Below are 24,045 nucleotides of genomic sequence, written 5' to 3' on the forward strand. Positions count from 1 at the left end.
TGGTCTCGATTCAGGTGCTCCTTACATTGTGCACTAGACAGTCACTTACGGGTGGACTCTACCCTTCACCCTCGATGAGCACCAAGCAAACCTCTAGGTAGGACCAAGGATGGAACAGAAAACGGTCTTGGCGAGTAATTGTCAAAATCAGTTGGCATCTCCTCATGCATGATGTTGACCCCCTCACCAGACCAGGTCCAAACATCTGCATGAAGGAAGTGGGGACCGGGATAAGGGCAGTTTGCTTGGAGCTACAAGAGCTCCAGGTAACGGGGAGAGAGCTGCTGATGGTGGCCAGCTTTGGGGAGGCCAGGAAAGGTTGGAACAAAACGGGATTTAGTGAGAGACAGACTAGACTGTGAGGAGGAAAGGAAGCCTTCCAATCAATTATCCTCAGAGCCCAGCCCCAGCCCCACCTGCATCAGCTTCACTCAGACCTTTGTAGAAACTGCGGAGTCGTGAACCCAGCTGCAGACCTCCTGAATCAGAATCTCCAAGAACTAAGGAATTGGTTTCTAAACTCCCTAGGTGGTTCTGATACCAGTTGACACCTGAGAACAACTTGAACTAGACATGTGACCGTGGAGGTTTAATTCACATGTAACCAAGACTATAGGCCTCGGTTTTCCCATCTGTCAAATGAAACTACTGGACTTAAAGACATCAAAAATCTCTCTAGGATTCTGCACTCTGTCTACACCTGCCTTCCACCTCCCAGATCAACTTTCTTTCTCTCATGTTCATGGGGGGGGGGGGGGGGGGGGGGTTGAAACCTAAACAAAGGAATCAACAAACAAGTTGTTAAGAAAGAAAAAAAAGTTGAAAGGACAGTGTGAAGCTGGGGTGTAACTCCATAGGTGAAACCTCATCCCTGCATCCTAGCTCTTGGGCCTCTGGTTGGGGGCAGTGAAGCCTCCCCAACCCAGTACTAGTCCTCACCCCTCAGTCCCGTTCATTACCTTGTCCTGGAGCCTCCTGACTTCCCAGTTCCTCTGAGATCTGGGGTCTTGGCTTCGAACCCTGGAATGTGTAGCTGGGCATCCCCTCCAAGTTGCCCTCTGCCTAACAACCTGAGCCTGCCAGATTATCTGTCAAACTCCCCAGTCACCAAGCCTCGTGCATCAAAGACACAGCTAGCTGACCTTGGAAAGACTCACTGCTCCTGAAACTTCTCCCTGTGGCTGGAATCCTAGGATCTGTTTGACCTCTAATCTTAAGACATCTCTAAATCAGCCTCCCTGTAGCCAACTGAACCCTGGTTCCAACCCATTCTGTGCATCTCAAAATTGTCTAGTTTCATTAAGACTCCTGTTATCTTTGACATGTACATGTGTCCTTATTTCCAGAGATTGCAGAGAACTTAATTACACTAAGAAGCAGTCATAAATTACATATTTAGCAAATATGGCAATTAAAATCCTGTTCACATTTAATATGAGAAGAAAAAAAATAACCTCTGATTTGTTAATTTCTTTTTACCACAGAAGATACTGGCTGCTTTTGGGGGACGGGGGGGACGAATTTTTTTTTTTTTTTGTCATTTCAAATACTTTGTGAGACCAGGTGGAAGAAAAATAAATAGGTGTTCTTTTGCATTAAGACATAGCATGCTCAGAAATAACATTTAGAACCTCTATGGGGCTCACTTTAAGGAACAGATTTTCAATACTGCTTTAATCAAGCCTCTTTTTCTTGACTAAGACTGTCACTACTCAGTTCAAAATATGGAGCAGTCAATAGCTAGCCTGCCCACTTGCAATTATGATATATGAAATAAGTGAGCATAACTACAAATGCAGAACAGGAAGACTGTAAATTCAGCCCTGGAGACTTGGGTGCTGTTCCTTCTCTTCCCAACAGCCCCCTCTCCCCACCCTATGTTGGGGCTGTTCTTACCTTAATAAGATTCTACTACAAGACCCTACTTTGAGGGCAATAATTGGTTTAACATCTTATTCCAGGATTATCCCGTAAGAACCCTACAGTAGTTTAAGGTATTTAAATGCAAACAGCCTTAAAGACGTAGTAAGCTCCTAAATCTTGATCCCATCAAAGCTACAGGCTTCTGTATCCTTCGTTATAAAGAACCCTGGCAAGGAGACACCTGTGTTAGCCAACGAAGGGAGGAAAAGGATTTGTAAAGTAAAAAGACTTCCTGGATCTAATTTATGATGGAGCAAATAGTTGTTGCCTTGTTTTGATATAATTTAGGAAAGGTACATAGCAGAAGTAAGCAAGGGCGGAAGTTTAAGATAATGGGAAAGGTGCTGCATGTCGGGTTGGTCAGATCAAGAGTCTAATCTCAGCTCAGCCAATAACCGATGTGTGACTTTGGTCATCCAGCGCTATGTCTTGAAACTTCAGGTTCTTCATCTCTAAAACGATGGGCCTAGTGCACTAAGGTCCCTGCCTCAAAAGGCATGGTCAGCCTCTTGGCTCATCTGCTCTGCTCCAAGTCTTCTTCTTAGAACTGACCCTGTCTCTTCCTCATCCCCCGTCCACACCGTTCCCAGCTGCTGTGGTGGGGACACAGCCAGCCATGTGCATCCTGGACAGAGCTTGTCAGAGCTGGGGGCAACCCAACTGGAGGCTAGGCCAATGAGCCCCTTCCCTAGGGAATCAGGAATTGGGAATAAGGGATATGGAACAGGAGTGGCCATGGTGCCTTCTCCCTCCCTACCCACCTCCCCCCAAAAAAGATAAAGCAAGCAGAGAGAAATGCAGGGACTCTAACCGGGATGGGGTTTCTTTTGGGTGTGATGAAAATGTTCTGGAATTAGACAGTGATCACAGTTGTATACTTTTGGGAATATAATAAAAACCATCAAACTGTACACTTTTAAAAAATGAATTTTATGATAAATGAATTATATCTCAATTTTTTTTATTTAAAAAAATTTTTACAGGAAGAGCAGGGTCTGGATTTCTTGCTTTTCCACAACCCCTGAGCCCCACGCCTACTAACAAATTTTGTATCTTGTAACAACTTCCTCTATTTGCTTAAACAAGTGGCTTTCAGTTACTTGAAAACAAAGGAGTTCCAATGAATGTATCCTTAATATCCAGTGTTATAAATTAACAGCTATAGTTAAGAGAGGAAAAATCTCTCTTCCAATTCAAATTTAAGTTGGAACAGAGGTTCTGGTTTAAAAACAAAAACCAGGAAGGATAACACCCTTCCCCAACACTTGTCACAGTGTGCCCCTCAAAACACCAGTCCATCATAACCTCAAAAGGGGAAAAATATGTACACGGTCAAATAAGCCGGAAAATGTAATCTACTACATGTCCCCTTTGTAGAATTGGATTACATAACAGCATATTAAACTCGTGATGAATTTAACACTGTTCAACAAAACATTTTCCCAGCTTATCTGGCCCCATAAGCCTTTTCCCTGATAGCCCACCTATTAATAATATGAGGTACTGTGTTCCATGGAACACACTTTGAGAAATGCTGTCCTAACCCAATCACGGACACATTCCAGTCATATCTATAGAAATCCACTGGGTAAAGGGTAGAATTCAGATAACCATCAAGATGATTCCATCCTAAAGAAGGCTTTTATCTCGATATTTCCTTAGTATTCACCTGCTTTGCTTACCACAGCATTTCATTTAAAATAGATCAAAATAATCTTTTATAAACACATAAAAAGAGGAAAACTAAAACATGATTTGGGGCCCAGTTTTTTCTCTTTAGACTTAATCAATAGCACTTACCTTGATGTGAAACTCCAGGTTTTCATCCATGGAATAGATGTGGTCAAAGATGTCATGTGCAATCCTTGGGATGATCCCCATGAGTTGAGGGTCATGTAGCTTCCCCTAGTGAGGGAAGAACACAAGCACAGGCAGCTAAAGAGTGCCAGGAAACATGTGGAAGACAGAAGGAACCACACTGGTTTTCATAACAGAACTCTGTGGAAGAGGGAGCACCCCCCCCACACACACACACATACACTGCCAGATCCTTGGAGGTCCACCTGACGTGCGAACAGCCCAAAAGTTCATGGAAATAACTCAACGTGTTGCTTTTTACCCAGCAGGAGAGAGCTTGTTCTGTCAGGCTCTGGGGCTTGGAAATATTTGCTTCTGCTGCCACTCAGGGCAGCAAATCGGTGTATGTGGGTGAGGGTGTGGGTAGAAAGGAGGAGGGGAGGAACACAGGAGGACTGGGATTATATGGTGACTATCACACACTAAATGGGTCTTTGTTTTGAAATTTTTACAAACTGATCAGAATGTGTAAGTCCAAATTAATCTCCTTTAATAAAACCAGCTTGAGAGCTGAGAGTTTCATTAATGTCATCATTGCTCAAAAATTTTAATAATCTTATTCTAGAAATACCTTCAGTATCACTTCACAAACCAATCAAGAAAAGCCATTCTATCAATTTCTTAAAAGTCTATAATTCCCAGCCTGAAATGTTACAAAAAATTTTTAGCTGTTTCTTTTTTAATTTTTTGCTATTTCTAATACTTAAATTCACTTGTAAGATATTCTCTTATTCTTTTATCCCTTTTTTCTACCAGACAGCTCCAGCCCTCCCTTCTACATGCAGCCAGCAACCTCCTCCAACCCTAAGGAGGTTTGAGAGAGATTTTATCCAAGGGGTGAAGGGATAGATGAATTTTTCTGTGACTTGAACTATTTTACTAAATCCATTTTTAAAGATCCAGATTTGCTGCTTCTGAAGATTTTCAAAAAGATATGCCATAGTATCTGAAAGCCATTCCTAAACAAGAGTTCTAGAAGTATTTAAACAGCAGCTTCAGCAAGGACTCCCAGAGAGCCTTCCTTATTCCCATGCTCCAAGTTCTGTCCTGTTCCATGTTAAATTAAGCATCAGTGCACAAACACAAAGTGTGCAGGTCTAAATTAATGACTGGCAACAGAATTCCCAGCGTTTTTGAGACCTTCAGAAAGTTACAAAACGCTAGGAAAAATGGAACTGGAAGAAAAGTACAAAACCCATTTACTCTTCACTCAGCAACCTTTACCAACCCTATGACTCATATCCTTGTTCTAAATCTGCCTGACACCTGGAAGATCTGCTTTGTTTTCCTCAATCAGATCTTCTGTATTCTTTGGGGGGGGGTGTTCACCACATAGTGCCTCTCTGACAGGCTGACTTTCAAGCCAACATTTGAGTTACCTAAAGCAAGAAGTCACGTGGACTCGGGCACTAACTCCAGGCCACAAAGCACTTTACGTTATGAATCCTCCTTTGCACACCTGATCCCTAACCTTCCATTCTACTGAAAGCAAGGGAAAAGCTGAATTTAGATACATCTGGCCTCTGGCAAAGCTCTTTTACCTGGGAAAATGGGTATTCCCCTGGAATGCCCTCATGTGCTAAGAATCCTAAATCATGTGATGTGTTTATATGGCTCTTTGACTGAACAGTCCTTGAGGGCAAGATGGCCAGTGCGTATGTATTTCTTCCCACTGCTTAGGACACTTAGCACAGTGCCTCCTGCATAGATTTACTGTAGAAGTTAAGTTAAGCAGTATAAATAAGGTGCTTAGAAACAATAAATGTTAGCATTATATTATTGAGCTCATATCAGGTTCTCAACAAGCAGTCGTAATGGTTTATTTGACCTGAAGAGTCTGAAAATACATTTCAATCCCAGGCCATGACAATATATCTTAGGAAAACAGCCCTAAATGACTGAGACTCAGAATCTCTCAAATGTTGGTAAGCTTACTTCTCATAGGCCATCATAAACATCAAATATTGGACCCCACAGGCTCAGGACTGTGCAAATTGCTGACAGAAATGACATGAACAGTGAAAACACAGATCTCTGTCCAGTCAAATGCTGTGAGGCCACTGGGCCAATCCACCCGAGAGTCTGAGGAGTGCCCCCCACGCTCCCCCCAGAACCCTTCAATAATCCATCATAATCCTTTAGCTTCTACTCAGTGGTCCACAGACAAAGGATGAGAGATAATCCAAAAATCATTTATAAATGACTCAAATCTGTTTCCCTAGATGCTTTCCCTTCCAAAAGATTTATCTTCCAATCGATTCCTAGCTTATACAAATATTGACATCCCTTTGTTTGCCTTTGTCAGGGTAAGAACCAAGACAGAACCAGGCATGAGTCTGGGATACTCCCTGTGTCGTTTCCCTGAAGCCCACACCCAAAAATCACATGAGAGGGAAGCACACGTTTATTTGGAGAAGGCACAACGATACCTCCCATTCCTACGGTCATAGAAGTAATACTCAAATCTACCACAGGTTTCGGGGCTGGGATGCTTGATCTGGCCCATAAGCCCAAGACTGGTGAGAACTGAGCCTTTATGTTCAGTAAACTGAGCCTGCCAAGACAATCTGTGGGGGGGGGGGCGGGGATATGTGGTATATGGTGTGGCTGTGTGTGATGTATGTAGTATGTGGGTGTGCATAGTGTTGAGGGGGTGTTGATGTGTGTGGTGTGGTGTGTGTGTGTGTGTGTGTGTGTGTGCACGTGCGTGCACGTGAGCACACGTGGGGGGTATACGTGGTATATGGTGTGGATGTGTGTGATGTATGTAGCATGTGGGTGTACATGGTGTTGAGGGGGTGTTGTGTGTGTGTGTGTGTGTGTGCACGTGCACACACGTGGGGGGGTATACATGGTATATGGTGTGGGTGTGTGTGATGTATGTAGCATGTGGGTGTGCGTGGTGTTGAGGGGGTGTTGATGTGTGGTGTGTGTGTGTGCACGTGCGCACACGTGGGGGGTATACGTGGTATATGGTGTGGATGTGTGTGATGTATGTAGCATGTGGTGTGCGTGGTGTTGAGGGGGTGTTGATGTGTGTGGTGTGTTTGCATGAGATAGGTGTTCCATAAAGGTCTTCACTCTTTTTTGCAAATAAAATACACATCTACACATACGCAATAGTCACCTCAGGCAACAAAAGGTGGTAAAAAAGCAGAGAGCGGTAAAAATTCAGAGAACAAAAGAGTGCTTTCCAGCTGGGGTGATATGGGATGGCTTCCTTGAGGGACACCAAATCTTGAGAGAGGAGGAAGATGAGGGTGGGCAAAGAGGATGCAGCAGGGAAGCCGAGAGGACAGTAATGTAGCAAAGGCATAGGAACTGAGGAGGAATAATGCCCTTCTAGAGTCAGGACAAGTTCAGTTGGCTGAAGGATCGGGATGGACTTCAGTAGCAAAGGAGTGTCCCACTTCATCATCTTTTCTTAACTCTCAGAAAACAAAAAGAACATTTTTATACTTGGATCCTACATAATCCTCTTCAAAAACTTCTCCCACTTCTGAATGTGGCCTTCTTGGGGCACGTGTGAAAGAAGAAACCAGACGCGGGCCATCAACCACAGAACAAGACTCCCTTTGTTCCAGCCCCAGGTGCCTCCTCAACCTCCCAAGCAGGACAGTTTCCTGAAACACTTAAGATGGGAAAGCAGGCAGCCTGTCAGCTCACACGAGCACCAATGCCCTCGGACAGGCCCATTAAAAATCCCTCGGCAGGCTCGGTTCAGCAGTGGGGTGGCCTGCACCATTCCATGGGCTCCAGGTGTCCCTTTGAGCAGAAGGAAAAACAGCGTGTCTCCATCCATCTAAATCTGTGCCAAGGAGGGCCATAAAGCCAGGCACGGGGCCCAGAGAAGCCCTTCCCAGCACCACAGGCCGAACAAAGGTCCAGCCCTCTCTTCCCCGTGTAGCCAGCACCCCCCAGCAGCCCTCCCCCAACCCAGGCCTGGGAACACTTGGCCACACACGCCCTGGGCCCAGTGCATGACGGTGTCCTACCAACCTTGGCATCAACACTGTCAAGTGTTTCATATTTTTACTGAAAATCTGCCTTAAATGCTCCATCTTCAGAAGCTAATCTTTCCAATTTCACGTAGGCTTATCTGTTTATTCTCCTCAATAGAAGGTAATGGAATCACCACTGGATGTCAGACCAAAAATGAGGGGATTAAAATGAAAAACAGCTTTAAAATGTGACAGCTCTGTCCATTCAGGGAGTTAACATCCCCTTCCAAAAAAGCCTTTGAAAGATCACAATGTATAATTCCGAATACATAAAATCCTTTCAGATGGTGCAAGCCCTTGCAGGGTTTTTGTTGTTGTTGTTGTTTTTAATTTAATTGCATTCCAGGGTCCTGGATTTCTCAGTCTCCCACAGTCTCTACGACTTCAGCTCGGGGCTCCTCCTTTCCTGTTTTCGGCTAACATATCTCCTACCTTCTCTCCAATCTATACCCACTGGACAGAAAGAACCAGACTAAGCGTGTGTGCTGGGGAGTGGGCTAGGAAAGGGCTCCCCTCCGCCCCGCCCCTCCCTCCTATGGGCATAAGTTCACGATCTTCAGAAGTCATGATAAAGAAAAGCACCCCTTGCAATCAACCTTTTAAAACTGACGTGGATGAAAAAGCTACAGAATTTAGGCAACTGTGAGAGTAACCTGCATTAGAAGCCAGTTCCCTTTAGGTCCCCCCGAACCCCTCTGGCTGAGCGGTGCTGCAGGCCTTGTAAGGCTCATGCCGTCAGACGCCCAGGGCTCCAGATACCCTCGCGTAACAAAACATTTCCGATTTTCATTTTAAAAAGCTGGTATACGTCTTTGCCATCTCCTAACACCCACTGATTCGCGCCCCATCCCCCCACACACAACACAAACTAAGATTTTACTCTGGGGACAGGTCTCTCCTTTGCTGGTTTACAATTTAAATTTCTGACATTGAGCAAATACCTATTTCCCAAAGACAAATTAATCCCAAAGCTAAAAAGGTCACTCTTGTAAACAGTCCTTATGGTTTGGGGGATTCTAAATACTGCATTTTTTGTTGTTATTTTGTATATTGTTTGGTAATGTTCCAAAAACCTACAGACTGATGGACACCCTCATGAGATGTGTCCCCCCCCCCCCCATCCCGCTTAGGCCTTATGGCCTATGAAGGAGCTTTTGTCATGGCTACTGGAGTTGCTTAGGAAATACAGAACTGCAACTTTGCTAGTGCCGGGAAGGTTATAAGGGTCTGGGACCCAGTAAGAGACGAGGGCAAAGGGCCGTGCCTGCATCTCCAAGGTGTACTGCATAAGAATGGGAGATGCAGAGGAGAGTGTGGCCAAGGCTCAGGTGTCAGGGAACAGTCCTGCTCCGTCCAGAAGCAGTGGCAAATAAACCTTGTGCTTCCTTTAATCTGTGTGATCTCGGAGCCACTGTCCCCTGCAAAATGGGTGAAAGTGAGTCAACACAACAGAAATGAGATGCCCCAGAGTCACACACACACTTGAAATCGGTGTGAGCAGAACATCAGAGCCCCAAGAGTTTTAGCCTCGTGCCTTTGAAATCGCCTCTTCAATAGGAATGATTCATAAAGCTAAACTGATTCTGCAGCAGATGTCTCTCAGTAACATTCCCAGGAGGGTACCGTAAATGAAAATCCTAAGCTTGAAGGATCAAGGATTCATCTTGCCCTGCTGCTTGTAAGCTGAATTCCCCAAACTTGCTCTGCGCAGTGTCTTGTAACCATATAACCACTCTTCTCATCTGTCAGGGGAGCCTAGCCTTAGAAGAATATCCGGCCCTGAAGGGCTTACAGGAGGACAAAAGCAGGGAAAGAAGAGGTAAAGGGGCCAATTTTATCTGCAGACGTGCCTTGTCTGGAAGACAGCCTGGAGCCACAGGGCTCCACAGCCACAGACTTTGAGCTGGGCTCGCACCTTCACACGCCCACAGAGGTCAGGTGTGTACGTTAACGACAGAGGATGCTCCTCGCCAGTCTGTACTCACAGTGTGCATGCAGGGGGCTGGCGTGGACTGGACCGCACAGCCCACACACAAGGGTTGGCCACGGTCATCCCGAGGCTACCAATTTAACAAATATTTTATCAAACCCCTCCTGGATGACAGCCGCTGTTCCCTGCACTAGAAATAAAAATTTTCTCAATATACATTTTATCGATCTGAGGTTACTGTAGTGTGAACTGGGGTCAGAAAAGAAAGTGGGGTTTTCCTTCGGAAATGTGAATGAACAGGTGAACAAGACAATGATGATCTCTGAGCTAGTGAAGCCTACACTTTATATTATGGTGAAATTTCGCCCAGTTGTAGGATCTTCAGAATTCTCAACCAAATTTGGAAACTCAGAATTGTGTGAAATCATCCCATTTTAAGCACTGCCTGCAATTAAAAAATACATATAATAATAATAAATTAAAAAATTTTAAAAACGCATGGTGCAGGCCAAACAAAAATATGTCTCTGGGCTGAATTTGGTCCACAAGCCAACTTCTTTACATCTCTGTCCTACAGTTTTTTAATTTCCTCTGAGGAAACTCACCTCCCCAGAGTGGCCTTCCTTAGTATAAACGATTCTCACAACAGATTTTCTCAGTTGAGATTAGGGTCACAGTCCATAAAGATACTCACACCACCGTTTAGCTTACTGATGTCTTTTTTTATAGAATGTACTATATTACCATTTTGAGAGAGCTACCAACAAAGGATTTTTTTAAAATTCTGAACCCCTGAGATTTTATTACCATTATTTTGAAACTCCACAAATACAAAATAAATTGGTCAAACATGACCAGTCCCTTAACCACTCTCTCACGCGCAGCCAAGGGGCTGCATGCCCCTGAATGTGGCCGGTCACACAGTGCTGCTGAGCCCCCCCGAGAATGCCTCATGGCACGCCACAATCTTACCTCCATGGTGTGCGTTTTTCCTGATGAGGTCTGTCCGTATGCAAAAATCGTCCCATTATAACCTTCAAGGACATCTGCAAGCAAGAAAAAGAAATTAAAATTAACTCATTACTTTGATCGTATGCTAGTGTTGGTTCCATATTTTAAAAATTACATTTTCCAAATGGCCCATCACATTTTTCACACAAATGATGTATTTCAACTCCATATGCATTTTAAATAGAATTGTGAGATAAAAGCAAAAACTGTTCCACAAATAAGAAATGTACTCACATTCCTACAGAATATATTAATGAAGAAAGAGGCAAAAAAAGAAAGAAAGAAAGAAAGAGAGGCAGACACCCTCTCTCCTAGTAACGTCAACATTAAGACAGATATCGAGCAGTACGCTTTCTTTTTAGCAGAAAGATACTTGAATTTTCTTCTCTAAATTGATCTCCTAAGAGGAGGAAGAAAAACATTATCAGTGTCCTGAGTCTCTGGAGTGAGATACGGAATAGAGTTTCTTTCCGAAAGATCTGATTTGGGTCAGTTGAAACGCCGGTGCAGGCGAGCTCCTTGGGGATGTTGCTCTGGAAGGCCGTCTGGAGCCCCTTCAGAACAGAGCAAGTCCAGAGCTGGGGGGGACAGGGCCCCACTCTGTGAACCCAGCCACACGGGGACAATCCAATCAGCCCGGAAACCACCGGGGCCCTCACTCAAAGTTATGGCCTTTGTTTTTTCGGTGATTGTGCTAGCAGGACGGCCCAGGCCCATCAGCGTCAGGAATTTCTTTTAATTACACAATGAGCACACTGTGCAAAGCCCCGCACACGGCCGGCTGGCTTCCATCTCACACAGGGACGGGGGAGGCGTGCAGACAGAGGCTGCTTTGCACTGAAGATTATCTGTGGGGATTCCTTCCACGCAGCAGAGGTGATTAAAATATATTTAGCACTCGTTTCCCTCAATCCTCCTTCATCTGCATCAATATCACCAAAAGGGAAATAGTACATGATTAATATCCTTGACCCAACATCTCTACATAAGGGGAGGAAGTCTCATTCCTGAAAGGACAGTGGGGGCAACAAGAGGAACCCCCCTCCTGAGGTGTCCTCTTCGGGGCCACTGGCCTTTTCACTCATTAAGCCAAGCCACCAGCTCCTTCCAGCTCAGGCCCTGATTAGGCTGGATGGGGTTTGTGGTTCTGGCCTCTCTGAATCTCACAATGCCAGGTAATTTTTGTTCTTTTGTTAGCTTTTCTAAAAGTTTTTTCAATATACATTTTATTGATCTGAGGTTACTGGAGTGTGAACTGGGGTCGGAAAAGAAAGTGGGATTTTCCTTCAGGAAGCTAAAAAACAAAAAAGAGAAATTAAGCAGCAGAATTTTTTTTTTTTTTTTAATCCTAACAGCCCTTGAGAGTTTGTGTCAAGCTATATCGAGAGAGAGGAGGGAGGGAGAGAATGTTCACACACATCAAACTTCTGGTAATGGTTTCCTGGGGAACAGGAAAAGCAAAAACTTGAAGACCACAGTGTAAGGGTTGGAGGTTCAAGCTTCAGTTTTCACGAAAATGCCAACTTGCTCAGAGAACAAATTCAGAGTGGGGAACCTCTAAGCGACCATGAATGCCATGCACTTGAGGGACACAAGGAAAGAGATTCCCACCCTGCGGTTGTACTTTTAAAATTCTACATTCGTGGCATAAACAACTCCAGGAATGCCAGCCACAGTCACAGCACTAAAGCTTCTGTTCATTAGAAATCACACATCTCCCCCTAAACTGAACGGGCTTCCTTACCTTCAGCCCCTGTGTAGGAGGCACTCTGGGACCTACCGGCCCAGGCATTATTAGATCAGGGGTAAGGAGGCCGAGGCCAAGGTCCAGCTCCCTCTGCGGCTCCTAAGAGGCCACTAGGGACCCTGCAAGTGCACATGCACGCCAGGGGTGGCTCTGAGCAATGCGCCGCACCCTAAAGAAAACTCAGCTCAGAGCTAGAGCCCCACAGACGAGAGAAAACCCGGCACATGCTTCCTCCTCTGCCACGAAGCAGTGGGGCCAGGGCACCTGAATCAGGCTCCCCTGGACGGGGCCACACCTCCGAATCCAACCTCCCTAAGCAGAATGCACAATCCTACTAACTCCTAGTTAGCTACTGTTCCCCAAACTCCTGCAGGGTAAGGTCTGGGACACATCCAGGGAAACAAGAGCTCATGGAGGGCACCACTTGTTTTGGAGCAGGGGGCTAAGGAACACGTGAGACTCTACTTGGAGAATCCTTGACTGTCGCTGCTATTTCAACACGGGGTGCAATTACTTTTTTTTTTTTTTTTTTTTTTAAGGAAAAGAGAGCACATAAAACCCCATCAGAACAAACTCGGCTTGGTCTTTAAAGTACTATTTACAATCATGTTACAATTAATTCATTGTTGGAGAACCTATCTCTAGTGTTCAAGGTTGAACAGAGCCGATGCCCTCTATCAACTCAAGTGTGAATTAAATGGTAATTTTAAAAAGAAAAGAAAAAGCTCGTCGAACCCAGCATTCTCAATTTTCTTCCAAACTCCAGGTTGTGGGGGTTGGTGTGTTTAACCTCGTCTATGTCTGATTATCAGGGGAGAGGAGAAGCAGAAGGGGAAGTGAGCACACACAGTGCATTTGGGTTGGAGTGCTGGGATGGAGGAGGCCGGAGCGCCCGCCAAGGAAAGCAGGATGGGAGAGCGCCACACCGAGCCACACAACACCCCCACCCGACCCTAAGAGAAAAACAGCCCACAAAAAGGCACTTTCATCACACTGAGTGACAGTTCCTGGGCCCAAGGAAAGCATTTGTTTCAGAGCCTCTCCTGTAGCAGAATGACCATGTCTATGTGCCAGCCGCAGAGCCAGGAGCCAGCTCGGCCAGACAGAACCCTGCTTTGTGACAGGCTCTGGCGTGATGTGATCTCAGCTCACGCCACACAGCCAGTGGCACCCACAAAGACAGCACACGTCCGTCCGGCAACCAAGCAAACCCAAAGAGGGAGGCCACTGCAGGTGGGAAGAGGAGGGTGAAGAGTGGGGTACTTGAAAACACTTCTCGCCTCTTGCCAGTTTTCCATCCTAGGTTTTGCTAGTTCTGAGTCCAGATCTTGCCAGAGCAGAAGAGTTAGTTTCACTGTTGCATAAGACTTTGGGGACAATGTAATCATATGAGTTCCTGAGAAGGCTGTCATGGCCTCCTACCAACGCCCCAGGTAAAACGGTGGCCTGTCAGTGGCAAGAGTGACTGACAAGTCATCCCTGCCTTGGGATCCTAAGGCTCTGGCTGGCCAACCAAACTCTTCAAGTGGACATACGCCCCCAGGCAGACCTACTGCACACTGGTGGCAAACCAGAACGGCGGGCCAGCCAGTCTGAGGGGAAGAGCTCTGCCGCATCTTCAGAATGGAAACGCATCTCACTATTGGAAGACAGGCAGGGCCACCCCCCAGCTCTGGGACCGCAAGCTCTATTCTCTCCCCCTACCCCCTTTCCCCACCGCCATTCCGATCCCTGTCTTTTTGCAATGCTTGGTTAATAGTCCATATGGCCTGATAGAAAAGTAACAACTCATAAATTGTTACTAAATGCTCGTTATGAGCTCACCAGAAAAGTGGGGGAAGGATAGTGCAGAAAAATTCAAGGAAGACAGGCAAACTCAGGCTCAGGTTCCAGCCTCACCAGCCCCTAACTGACCTGGCCAAGTTATTTGACCTCGAATTCCTCCTTAGTACAACGGGAACAATAATGCTCACCCCTCATAAAACTGTTGAGACTTAAAAAATACAATAACATATGTAAAGTGCATAGACAGTGCCTGACAGTTAACGGTAGCCAAATATATATATATTTCTTCTTAAGGGTCACATATCATGTAATAAAGTAGATCTTATAGTATTCTGAGCTTAAAACTTGTCAATGAGTCCACATTGCCTGAAGGGCAAAGCCCATCCATTTCCACCAAACTCTGATCCAGCCTACCTTTTTAAGTCCCAGCCCCCAGGTACCCTGCAACACCCTAAATCTCCCAAACATGCCATATAATCTGCGTCCTTACACTTTTGCTGTTCTTTGTGCTTGTACAGCCCTGCTACATTCTATAGTCTTCAGGACCTATCCTCTCCAAGAAGCCTTCCTTAATTTAATTCCCCAATCCTCATTCCCCACTCACCAAAATCGGTCCCAAGTGACTTTCTTCTGTGATCCCACAGCATTTTGCACACGGCCACCTTAAAGCACGTACTACCCATAGGTATACCTACGGATGCATCGGTCTCTTTCCCTATACGTGAAGTTTTTCGCAGACAGTCTTACACATCTTGGTGACTCTAGTCCGTAGCAGTGCTTACATCACACGGTAAATACTTAACATCCTTGCATAAAGGAATGGATAAAATAAACAACCAAATGAATGAAGCCTAAACAAATTACATCTAGAGAACAAGGAACCACCTTCTCTAGCCCTGAAGAGTCCACATCTAGTTAATTTGAAAGGCAAATGTCCAGAGTGACTTCTGTAGACTAGGACATAGGTCCCCGTACTTCCAACAATGACGAGCAGTAACCATGGTTTTTAATTCTTAGCGCGTCCACAGAAACCTTCCTATTTACCATGCTGAGAGTCACAAATCCTATAAGCTCTTCTGGAGGAAACGGAGAATTCTACATACTCTTTCAGGCAACATTTTGAAAAACACACACCAGACAGAGATGGGAGTGTGGGAGGTACCAGAATTCTACAATCAAATGTTTGAAATATGTTTTGAAAAACCCAGTGAAGGTGAAGGGAATGAAAAAAACCAAGAGAGAATAAAGCCATCCAGTTAAAAGGAATCTTCCTGATCTCAAAAACATTAAGGGTTCAGATAGCCTTGAAAGAAAATCTCACCAGTCCACCACATTACCATGAACTGCGGGAGCTGCGGTGACCTTCAGAAGTTATCTGATTGAATTCCTGGCCTCTAGAAAAAGAGGCCCCTACAGCACCACCTTCCTTTCCTGATTTAAATAGGACTTGTCATGGCAAAAGAAACCTCAGTTGTACCTAGTAACTATTCCACCTTGCTGATGCAGAAATAACACCGCCACTTCCCCTCATGCTAGCCTCAGTGGATATTTAAAAAAAGTTAAATTAGGCCTTCGTCATCCCCTAATAATTTCCTTTCAAGGAAGAAGAAAGAACTCTTTATTGTTACAAAATGAGTATGCTCACATTACATTTATAGTGTCTGAAAAGTATCAGTTTATCGTATCATGTCAGAGTCTAACATTACCCTAAATGGTTTTCTTTGTGGCTCACCATATATTGGGCCTCAAGTTATCCAGTTAGGTCACATCTTCACGAGAACTTTCCAAGGACTGCCTATTTCTGACATTTCAGAAACACCAGACACTGAAAGAGACCCAACTTCTCCAGTAATGAAGACTGAAAGATTATGATTATTTGTTAATCACAGGATTTTTAAAAACTGGAGTGCATCCATCTCTAATTACAACATCAACTTAGAGATGTATTTAAATGGACCTCATGCTTGGCACAGCACGTGGTAAATACTATTTGGTTCTGATAATGGAAGGGGAGAGAAAAAGAGGGAAATTATGGCTCACATGTGATTAATCTTACTTTAATAAAAATAAGGAAGAGTCTGCTAATGGAAAGGAAGGAAGGCTGCCTAGGAGCAAACTACAACAACACACTCCAGAGAGAGAGAGAAAACATTTTTAGACAGGAAGAGATACAAAGAATAGAAGTAGAGAGAAAACAAACATTACCACCAGATACAGGCCCACAGTATTAATTCAAGAAAAGCCCAAATTCAGGCATGTTTTTTCTCTTCTGTTTTCTGTAATAATCTCACTGTGAAGACCCTCAAAATTAATTGATGTCTGCAACCGGAATTTGAACAACCATACACCTCAGCGAGGAACATTACATACTGACAGCATCTCCCACGCAGGTGTCCGGGGTCAGAACTAATCGAACAGATGCACCCAGGGCTGGCTTTCATGAATTTCAAATAGTTAGGTTAGTCAGCTCAGCTTCCAAAAACAAGCACATCTTGCACGACAAGGTGCTTTTTGAATTCTGTTTTTGCTTTTTTGCTCTTTAAATCTACAGCTACCTATAAAGGTGGCAACATCAGGACATTTGAGAGCACAGCTGTCATAGCATTCAGAGTTGAAGGTTAAGGTTCGAAGACGAAAAACAAAGTAGCAGGAGATGCCCCTCGGCTCTGGCCAGATGGCAAGCTCCCCCAAGGCAAGCTCCAGCCTGCCCCTGATTTGAAAGGGCAAGGTAGAACAATGTGTAAATTGCTTCATCTCCCTGCTGTGATTTTGACACAAATCCTTCAGGGCCAAGGCCAGTCCCAGAGGAAACAGCTGATCTCTAAGACAATTTTAGGCTTCAGGCTATCTATTTGGAGGAACAAATGTTGGTATCTGGGTGGAAAGGTTGAAAGTGGGTTAGACGAAAGTATATTTAAGGAATGCTGAGTAGCAAGAACAGCTCAGTAACCAACAAGGTGATGTGATTTTATGATTCTGCAGAAAATTCCTTGGTGCCCAAGAATTTTCCACGTGTAAGGCCTCTGCCTGAAGAGACAGATGAACAAAATAAATCAGCCAAAAATATACAACTGGAGCATCAGAAATATATTTTTGTCTCCTACAAAGTAAAAAGGAGGCCTTATACCTACAGCAGTATTTTAAAACCATTACAGAAATAGTGTGACCATAGCTTTTAAGCTTCTAGGTGGCAGAATAACTCTGCCAAAAAGGTGGCAAAAGAATAAAGAAATTTCCTTGGCGAGGAGGTATAGAGAGGTTCAAGAACTTGCCTGACATCATAGCAAATCAGGGCCAGAGCTCGGGCAATAATTCAGTGTTTCCAATTAGCAGGCCTCTGCTTAGAGTCAAGGCACATTGATTCCTAGGCTGCAAATATCACTTAATAATGTTTTCAATTACTCTGAAAGGCCCAGGAGGAAATAAAGAAATAGCACTTACCTTTGACAATTTGCTTTGCACACGCATTGTAAACCTGCTCTTGGGTCGTGCTGGGAGGCAGCACTCTATCGAAGACATATGGCTTCCCTTGCTAAAAAAGACGAAACGAAAGGGCGGAGAAAACACATTAGAAGTTTAGGTATAAAAAGCACTAATAGTAGTTAAGACCACAGGCACTAAATCACAAACCCTCTCCTTGAAGGCAGTTCCGTACCAAGACTAGGGAATTATTACAGTGCGAACACACACGTATGATGGGCATATATGTTTTGCACATTGAGAATCTGAGAAAGAAAAAAAAAAAAGGGTTTTTTTTTGTTTTTACTTGAAACACTTTTTCTGATGAAAAGTAAGCTGAAGCTTCATCCATTCATTTACTTTTTGAGAGCTTCCTTTGAACCAGGGACTAGACTAGCGGCTAACCAAATCAGAAAACAGTCCGGCCTATAAAGCATTCACTCAAGTGTGGCAGAAAGCTAATAAACAAGAAAGCAAACACCAGGGGAACTACACAATGCCTAGGCACAAAATAATGAGACAGAGGGGAAGATGGAGAGAGCAAAGCAGGCCTCCCTGAGGAAATGCCAGTTAAGTGGATCTTTAAAGGATCGGAAAGACTGAGGCAAGGGAAGAGCCATGGAAGAACCCGGAAGACAGCACAGAGGGTAGAGCACACAGGAAGGCGTCTGGAGCGTTTAAGGAACTAGAGCGTGGCACAAAAGGAGGTGAGAAAGGAAATCAGGAGCCACTTAATGCAAGGCACAGTTAGCTCAGAGAACGTGCTTGGATTTTATTCAATGGGAAGATGCCATGATCAAATTTAAGATGCCGCTCTTCACAGCAAGATATTACTGCTTTGAATCCCAAAGAATTCTAGTGTTTTCTTCATGTGTATAAGTGATGCCTTAACTGGTGGAGGCCTCCAAGTCACAGAGGGCTCTTCTGTACAATAAAAATAAATCAAGTGACTGCCCCAGGTGTAGGCTCTTGGGGTTTGGTCTGACACTGGGCCATGTGCCATTCAAGGAAGTAACTGTCAGAAAGGAAGGGAAGAAGCTCTGCCCTGGTCTATGTGAGCCCTGACCCCTAACCACTCAACGTTCACCAAGGAGTTATTGGGCATTTACGTGCCAGGCACAGTCCTGAGGACCATGGAAGGCGGTGGCTGAGACAGACATGGCCTCTCCCCAGGGAGAAACCACCCCCCCGCAACAGTGCCTTCCTCCCACCATCACCACCCGGACAAGGGGCGGCCCTCCCCCTGCCCTTTCCCACAGCCCGATCCACCCAGGCAGCCCCTCATCTTCATCTTCCCCTAGTGCTTAGAGGGGGTGGCAGGAAAGGGGAAGGAAAGAGGAGAGCCCAGAGTCTCCTTCACTCCCATCCTGCACCTCCTCCACGTGGCTCGGACACCAGGACCCTTTACCCCAGGACAGGCCTGCCAATGCCTCACAGAGATAACTGCTCATGAGAGACCCAAGGACAAGGCTTGTTACCTCCTACAACCTTCACGCAAAAGTACACAGCTGTCAGACTGGCGTGGCGTTTTACTCATTCATGACTGTGGGTAGTGCAGCACATAGGTAAGGTCCTATGCTTCAGGTGTTATGTTTGAGATTTTAGTCTCTGAAAATGGGATTGGGCCAACCAGGTAAATGAGCTACTTCCACAGTTTGGTCCTAGAAGAAATGGAGAATTCTGAGGTACCATAAAAAAAAAAAACTTTTTAAGTAGGCTCTACACCCAGCATGGAGCCCAACATGGGGCTTGGAACTCACGACCCCAAGATCAAGACCTGAGTCAAAATCAAGAGTTGGATGCTTAACTGACTGAGCCACCCAGGTGCCCCACGACTTTATTTCTATACAAAGCAGCAGAGTCAGTCATTTTGTTAAACTTATGGAAAGAGGTTATTTTCTGATGTTTTGTTCTCAGCAAGTCTCATTCAATTAGTGAACCAAGTACTTGGTTAAATAACCAAGAGAACATTTCTCACCACTATCTATTGCCAACTATCAGCCCACTACACTCTTATGAGCTTTATCTATTCATCAAATTAACTTAATGTCAATAAGGTAAAAGGTTAGAATAAACACTTACAGAGTTTGCATAAGTATTTGTCATCCATCGAACCTTCTTAAAAGAAACTGCAGCTTTGCTTAATTTCAAACAAATCCATTATTTCTCCAAACTTGGTAAGAATCACCAAAATAAACCATCTTGTTTCCAGAACAATCATGCTTTGGGTTTTGGAGAACATGCACTTAACTACAGCAGGAAAAATGGTAGGTAAATTGTACAAAAAAACAGAGGACTCCCCAACTTTGCCCTTCAACCTAAAATGTTTGTTGGAGTACATTATATGTTCGCTTGAAGAGAGGCAGAAAGCAAGAAATCTCTACTACTCATTTAAATAATATCATTTATCAAGTGACAAACAGATAATACAACCATTTTCCATAAGCTGAAGTTAACTCCCAAACAGAAATTGCCTTCAAGAAAAGATAAAATTTAGAAAATGATTTGTTCTGAGACTTCTCATCAGGACTGGACTATAAGGAAGTTAAAAAGTGTTTTTGTCTTTTCATACACTGAGTTGGCTATATAGGCTTTTATTTTAAGTGAACCTTCGACTCTTGAAATTAAAATTGAGAATTAAAATTTAGTTACAGATTATTTTCCAAGAACTGATTTGTGGCCTAGCCATGCGAGCTATATATACAACTGCCATTTAACAACGACAACAACAACAAATCACTCTTTGCTACTTTGGTAATGGTATGAAGATCTCACAAACCCTGAGAGACTTCAGCAAACCCCCTCCCCCCTGGTCCCCAGGAGACAAGAGTCTCCCTGTTTCTGATCCCACTGTGGCTGAGGGTTTCTGTGGACAAGCACTGGGCCCAGCATGCTCTAGCTGTCACTAAATATGCAGCTACAGAATACATCTTTCAACTAACATTTTAATACGGGTGCAGAGTGCTAACACTTGAAACTGAATGATGAGGGCACCAATTACTCCTAGAGACACTTCACTTTCCAGGCACCTATTCAGCACATGCTTCTCTGATCTCTCTGGCTCCTCTCTGTCAGAGTCCTTTGCTGGTGTCTCTTTCCGACTTCTAAACGACGGTGTATCCCAGACTCAGACACCTCAGCCTCCTCTCTGTCTACATTCTTGACCTTCACATAATTTAAATGAACATTTCAGACTTCAAATCTCATCCAAGCTCCAGATTCAGATACTCAATCACCCACTGGACATTGCCACTTGGATTCCATTAGCCATATAAAACTTAACTGACCAAAAATGAATCATCCAGTGCTCCATATCTGAGTAAGAGACCAAAATCATCAGGTATGTCCGTAAATTCCATATCCCAAGTATATCCCAAATTGATCGTGTTTCATCATCTATACCACACAACCTTAGCCCACACCACCATGGTTTCTCATCTGGACAACAGCTATAGTCCCCTCACTGGTGTCCTTGACACATTCTTGCTCCTAACAATCCAGTTTCCACTTAGCAGCCAGACTGAGCTTTCTAGAACTGTGAATCAAATGATATCAAATGCTCCCTTAAAAACCTCCACTGGCTTCTGTTAGACTAGACCCTCTTCACCCCCACGTCCCTGCATTCTCCTCTGCCTCACTGCAATGCAGCCCACTGGACTCCTTTATTCCTTGGCTTATTCCTCAGTGTACTCCATGGCTCGGAGCCTTTGCTCTTCACTTCCTTCCCCTTCAAATTCTCTCACTGCAGATTTTCATTTGGTTCACCAGACATCTTCATTTGGCTGTTTCTTTATCACCCTTTAGATGTCAACTCCAATTGCTCCTCCTTTAAGGGCTTCCATGCTCCTAACTAAAGCAGCCCCAGCCCCATCCTGGAATCACTCTCTATCACATTACCCTATTCGGTTTGCTCCACAGCAATTAGTGTGTGATGTATTCTCAACCAATCGAATGGACCACTACAATTAAAGCATTTACGCAGCGAAGGCAGAAGCCATATAAATCCCAAGAGCTCACTACATGGAGGCAAACCTGCTGCAATTTATGAAAGGAATCTGGACGGGACAAGCACACTCCATATACATTACAACTGGAAACGAAATAGCCCGGTTTTGCCACAAAAGCCTCCACAGAGAGTGGCTAATTGCATAAGAGCAGTCTAACTAAATAACTTACCAGGATCACAGGCAAAAAATTACAGCAGATGGTTCTTACATTTTTATAGTTCAAATTAAAAAAAAAAAATTCAAACCACTTCCTATCAAGTTGTTGAGAGCAAAGTGTCCATGAACCATACGGCCTGCCTCTTAATTCATTTGACCCACCATTACCCAACAACCGTTCCCCAGCCTGGAAGGAATATTACTCTGGGAGATGGAGGAAAGTGAAAGACCCACTTCAACCTTTAGAAGATGGGCACCAGGAGCGATGTTAAGGAAATGGAAATTAATTACCCAAGAAGAGATAATGGAGAAGTAATCTAATAATAATCTCTAAGACCAACCAAGGGCTGAAACCAAAGGTGCCCAATGATTTGAGTGATTTTTCTCTATCGTTACTAAGAAAGAAAGACACAGGGGTAAAAAAAAAAAAAACCCTTAAATTTCCACAGCAAGATTTAAACTCGCTCTGTGGAATTATCTTTAGACACTGAGGAGTATTAGGAAGAGGAACAGATTTCTGAGAACAATCATTCAGTCTCTGTGCCCGGTGTCCACATGACTTCCTTCTTGACAGTACAAGAGATGACAAATTCTTTCAGCCTCTCCTGGCCACCTTCTCAGTGCCGTCTACCAGCACCGTCACCAACCACTACCCGCACCGTCACCAACCACTACCCGCACCGTCACCAACCACTACCTGCACCATCACCAACCACTACCCACACCGTCACCAACCACTACGCACACCGTCACCAACCACTACCCGCACCGTCACCAACCACTACCCACACTGTCACCAACCACTACCCGCACCGTCACCAACCACTACCCACACTGTCACCAACCATGATGATCCAAATCCTCTTCTGTTTTATCTCATTTCCTTTTCACAGCAGCTCCATGAGGTAGATGTCACTATTCCCATGCCACAGACTGGAAAACTGAGGCCCTTTGGGAAAATAACTTGAAGTCTCTGATTTCAAGTGTTCTTCCTTCACACCAGGCTGTTTCCCTAAGCAGCTTATGATATACTGGAAAAGTAGGAGACACACCAACAGCAGATGCTTAGGACTAATATGATAGATTGAAGTGAAGTGATTCATGAGGTGACAAAAGTCAGAGACCCCTACTATAGCCTACAGTAGTCAAGGAAATGTTGACCATGAAGGTGGGACTGACATGGAACCGCTAAGGAAAGAAGGGCCTAAGATCAGAGAAGAAGGGCAAGACTGGCAAGAGAACTAGTGGGCACGCACGTGGCAACAGAAGAAACTAAAAAGAGGAGCCCGTCAGAAGCAGCAGTCATGGCTCTGTGCCACCCTACGGCTGTGGGTCTCAACAAGGGTCACAAGGTGACCAAGAATATGAACAAGCCAAGGCACAGCCACTGCCACAGGCGCCTCACCAAGCACACGAAATCCATGCAAGACACGATCTGAGAGGTATGTGGCTTCACCCAATAGAAGCGGTGGGCCATGGCGCTCCTTGAGGTCTCCAAGGACAAGCATGCCCTCAAGTTCATCAAGAAAAGAATGGGGACACACATTTGTGCCAAGACAAAGAGAGAGGAGCTGGGAAACGTCCTGCAGCCATGAGGAAAGCGGCAGCCAAGCAGGGCTGAACCCCTCCCCTCTGTATGTAATAAGCCTTTCGTGGAAGTTGGGGCTTTTGTGCTGGTCTTGGGAAAGAGGGAGGCCCCCTCCTGCCAACATCCTTCCTGAGGCACAGTGGTGAGGGGCATGGTGGTACACACAGAGATGCAAGCAACCAAGCAGTACTGGACATGGTTTTCAATCATAATTAAAGAGTTCATATATGCGCGGGAAAAACAAAACAAAACAGGCAAAAGACAAACAGAGTCCAGGAAAAGGCATGAGTGAGCACGTGAGAGACTTGGGATGAAAAGGTTGGAAGTTATTAAGAAAAATTCTAGAATTTTTCAGAGCCTAGAAGTCCTTCAAGGTCAGCCCAACCCAACATCGTGTTTTACAAATAAACAAACTCGAGGTCAGGAGAGGGTAGATGGCTTGCAGAAAGTCACCCACAGCCAATTAGGTAGGGAGCAGATCTGTACCCTGAATCCAGACCTCCTGGCTCCCTATCTAGTGTTCTAAAAGTTCTAGCTTTAGAATCAGTTGCTCTCCCTGAACATCAAAGAAACAACATGCA

At 44.7% G+C, this 24,045-nt stretch overlaps 1 protein-coding gene and 1 pseudogene across 3 annotated transcripts in view; one reads left to right on the forward strand and one right to left on the reverse strand.

Moving 5' to 3' along the window:
* KIF5C (kinesin family member 5C) overlaps positions 1-24,045 on the reverse strand; it is a 147,674-nt gene that overhangs the window by 81,860 nt on the left and 41,769 nt on the right. For all 3 annotated transcript variants that reach the window (XM_025856125.2, XM_073884202.1, XM_073884198.1), the window contains exons 2-4: positions 17,696-17,786; positions 10,684-10,757; positions 3,724-3,828 (exon numbers count right to left, since the gene is read on the reverse strand). In XM_025856125.2, coding sequence (XP_025711910.1) covers positions 3,724-3,828; positions 10,684-10,757; positions 17,696-17,786 — 270 coding nt within the window. The remainder of the gene's footprint in view (positions 1-3,723; positions 3,829-10,683; positions 10,758-17,695; positions 17,787-24,045) is intronic.
* LOC112810573 (large ribosomal subunit protein eL36-like) lies at positions 23,181-23,497 on the forward strand (annotated as a pseudogene).

This window comes from Callorhinus ursinus, unplaced genomic scaffold (assembly GCF_003265705.2).
Source record: "Callorhinus ursinus isolate GAN/ISIS: 27379988/994484 unplaced genomic scaffold, GSC_fseal_2.0 scaffold2, whole genome shotgun sequence".
NCBI lineage: Eukaryota > Metazoa > Chordata > Mammalia > Carnivora > Otariidae > Callorhinus > Callorhinus ursinus.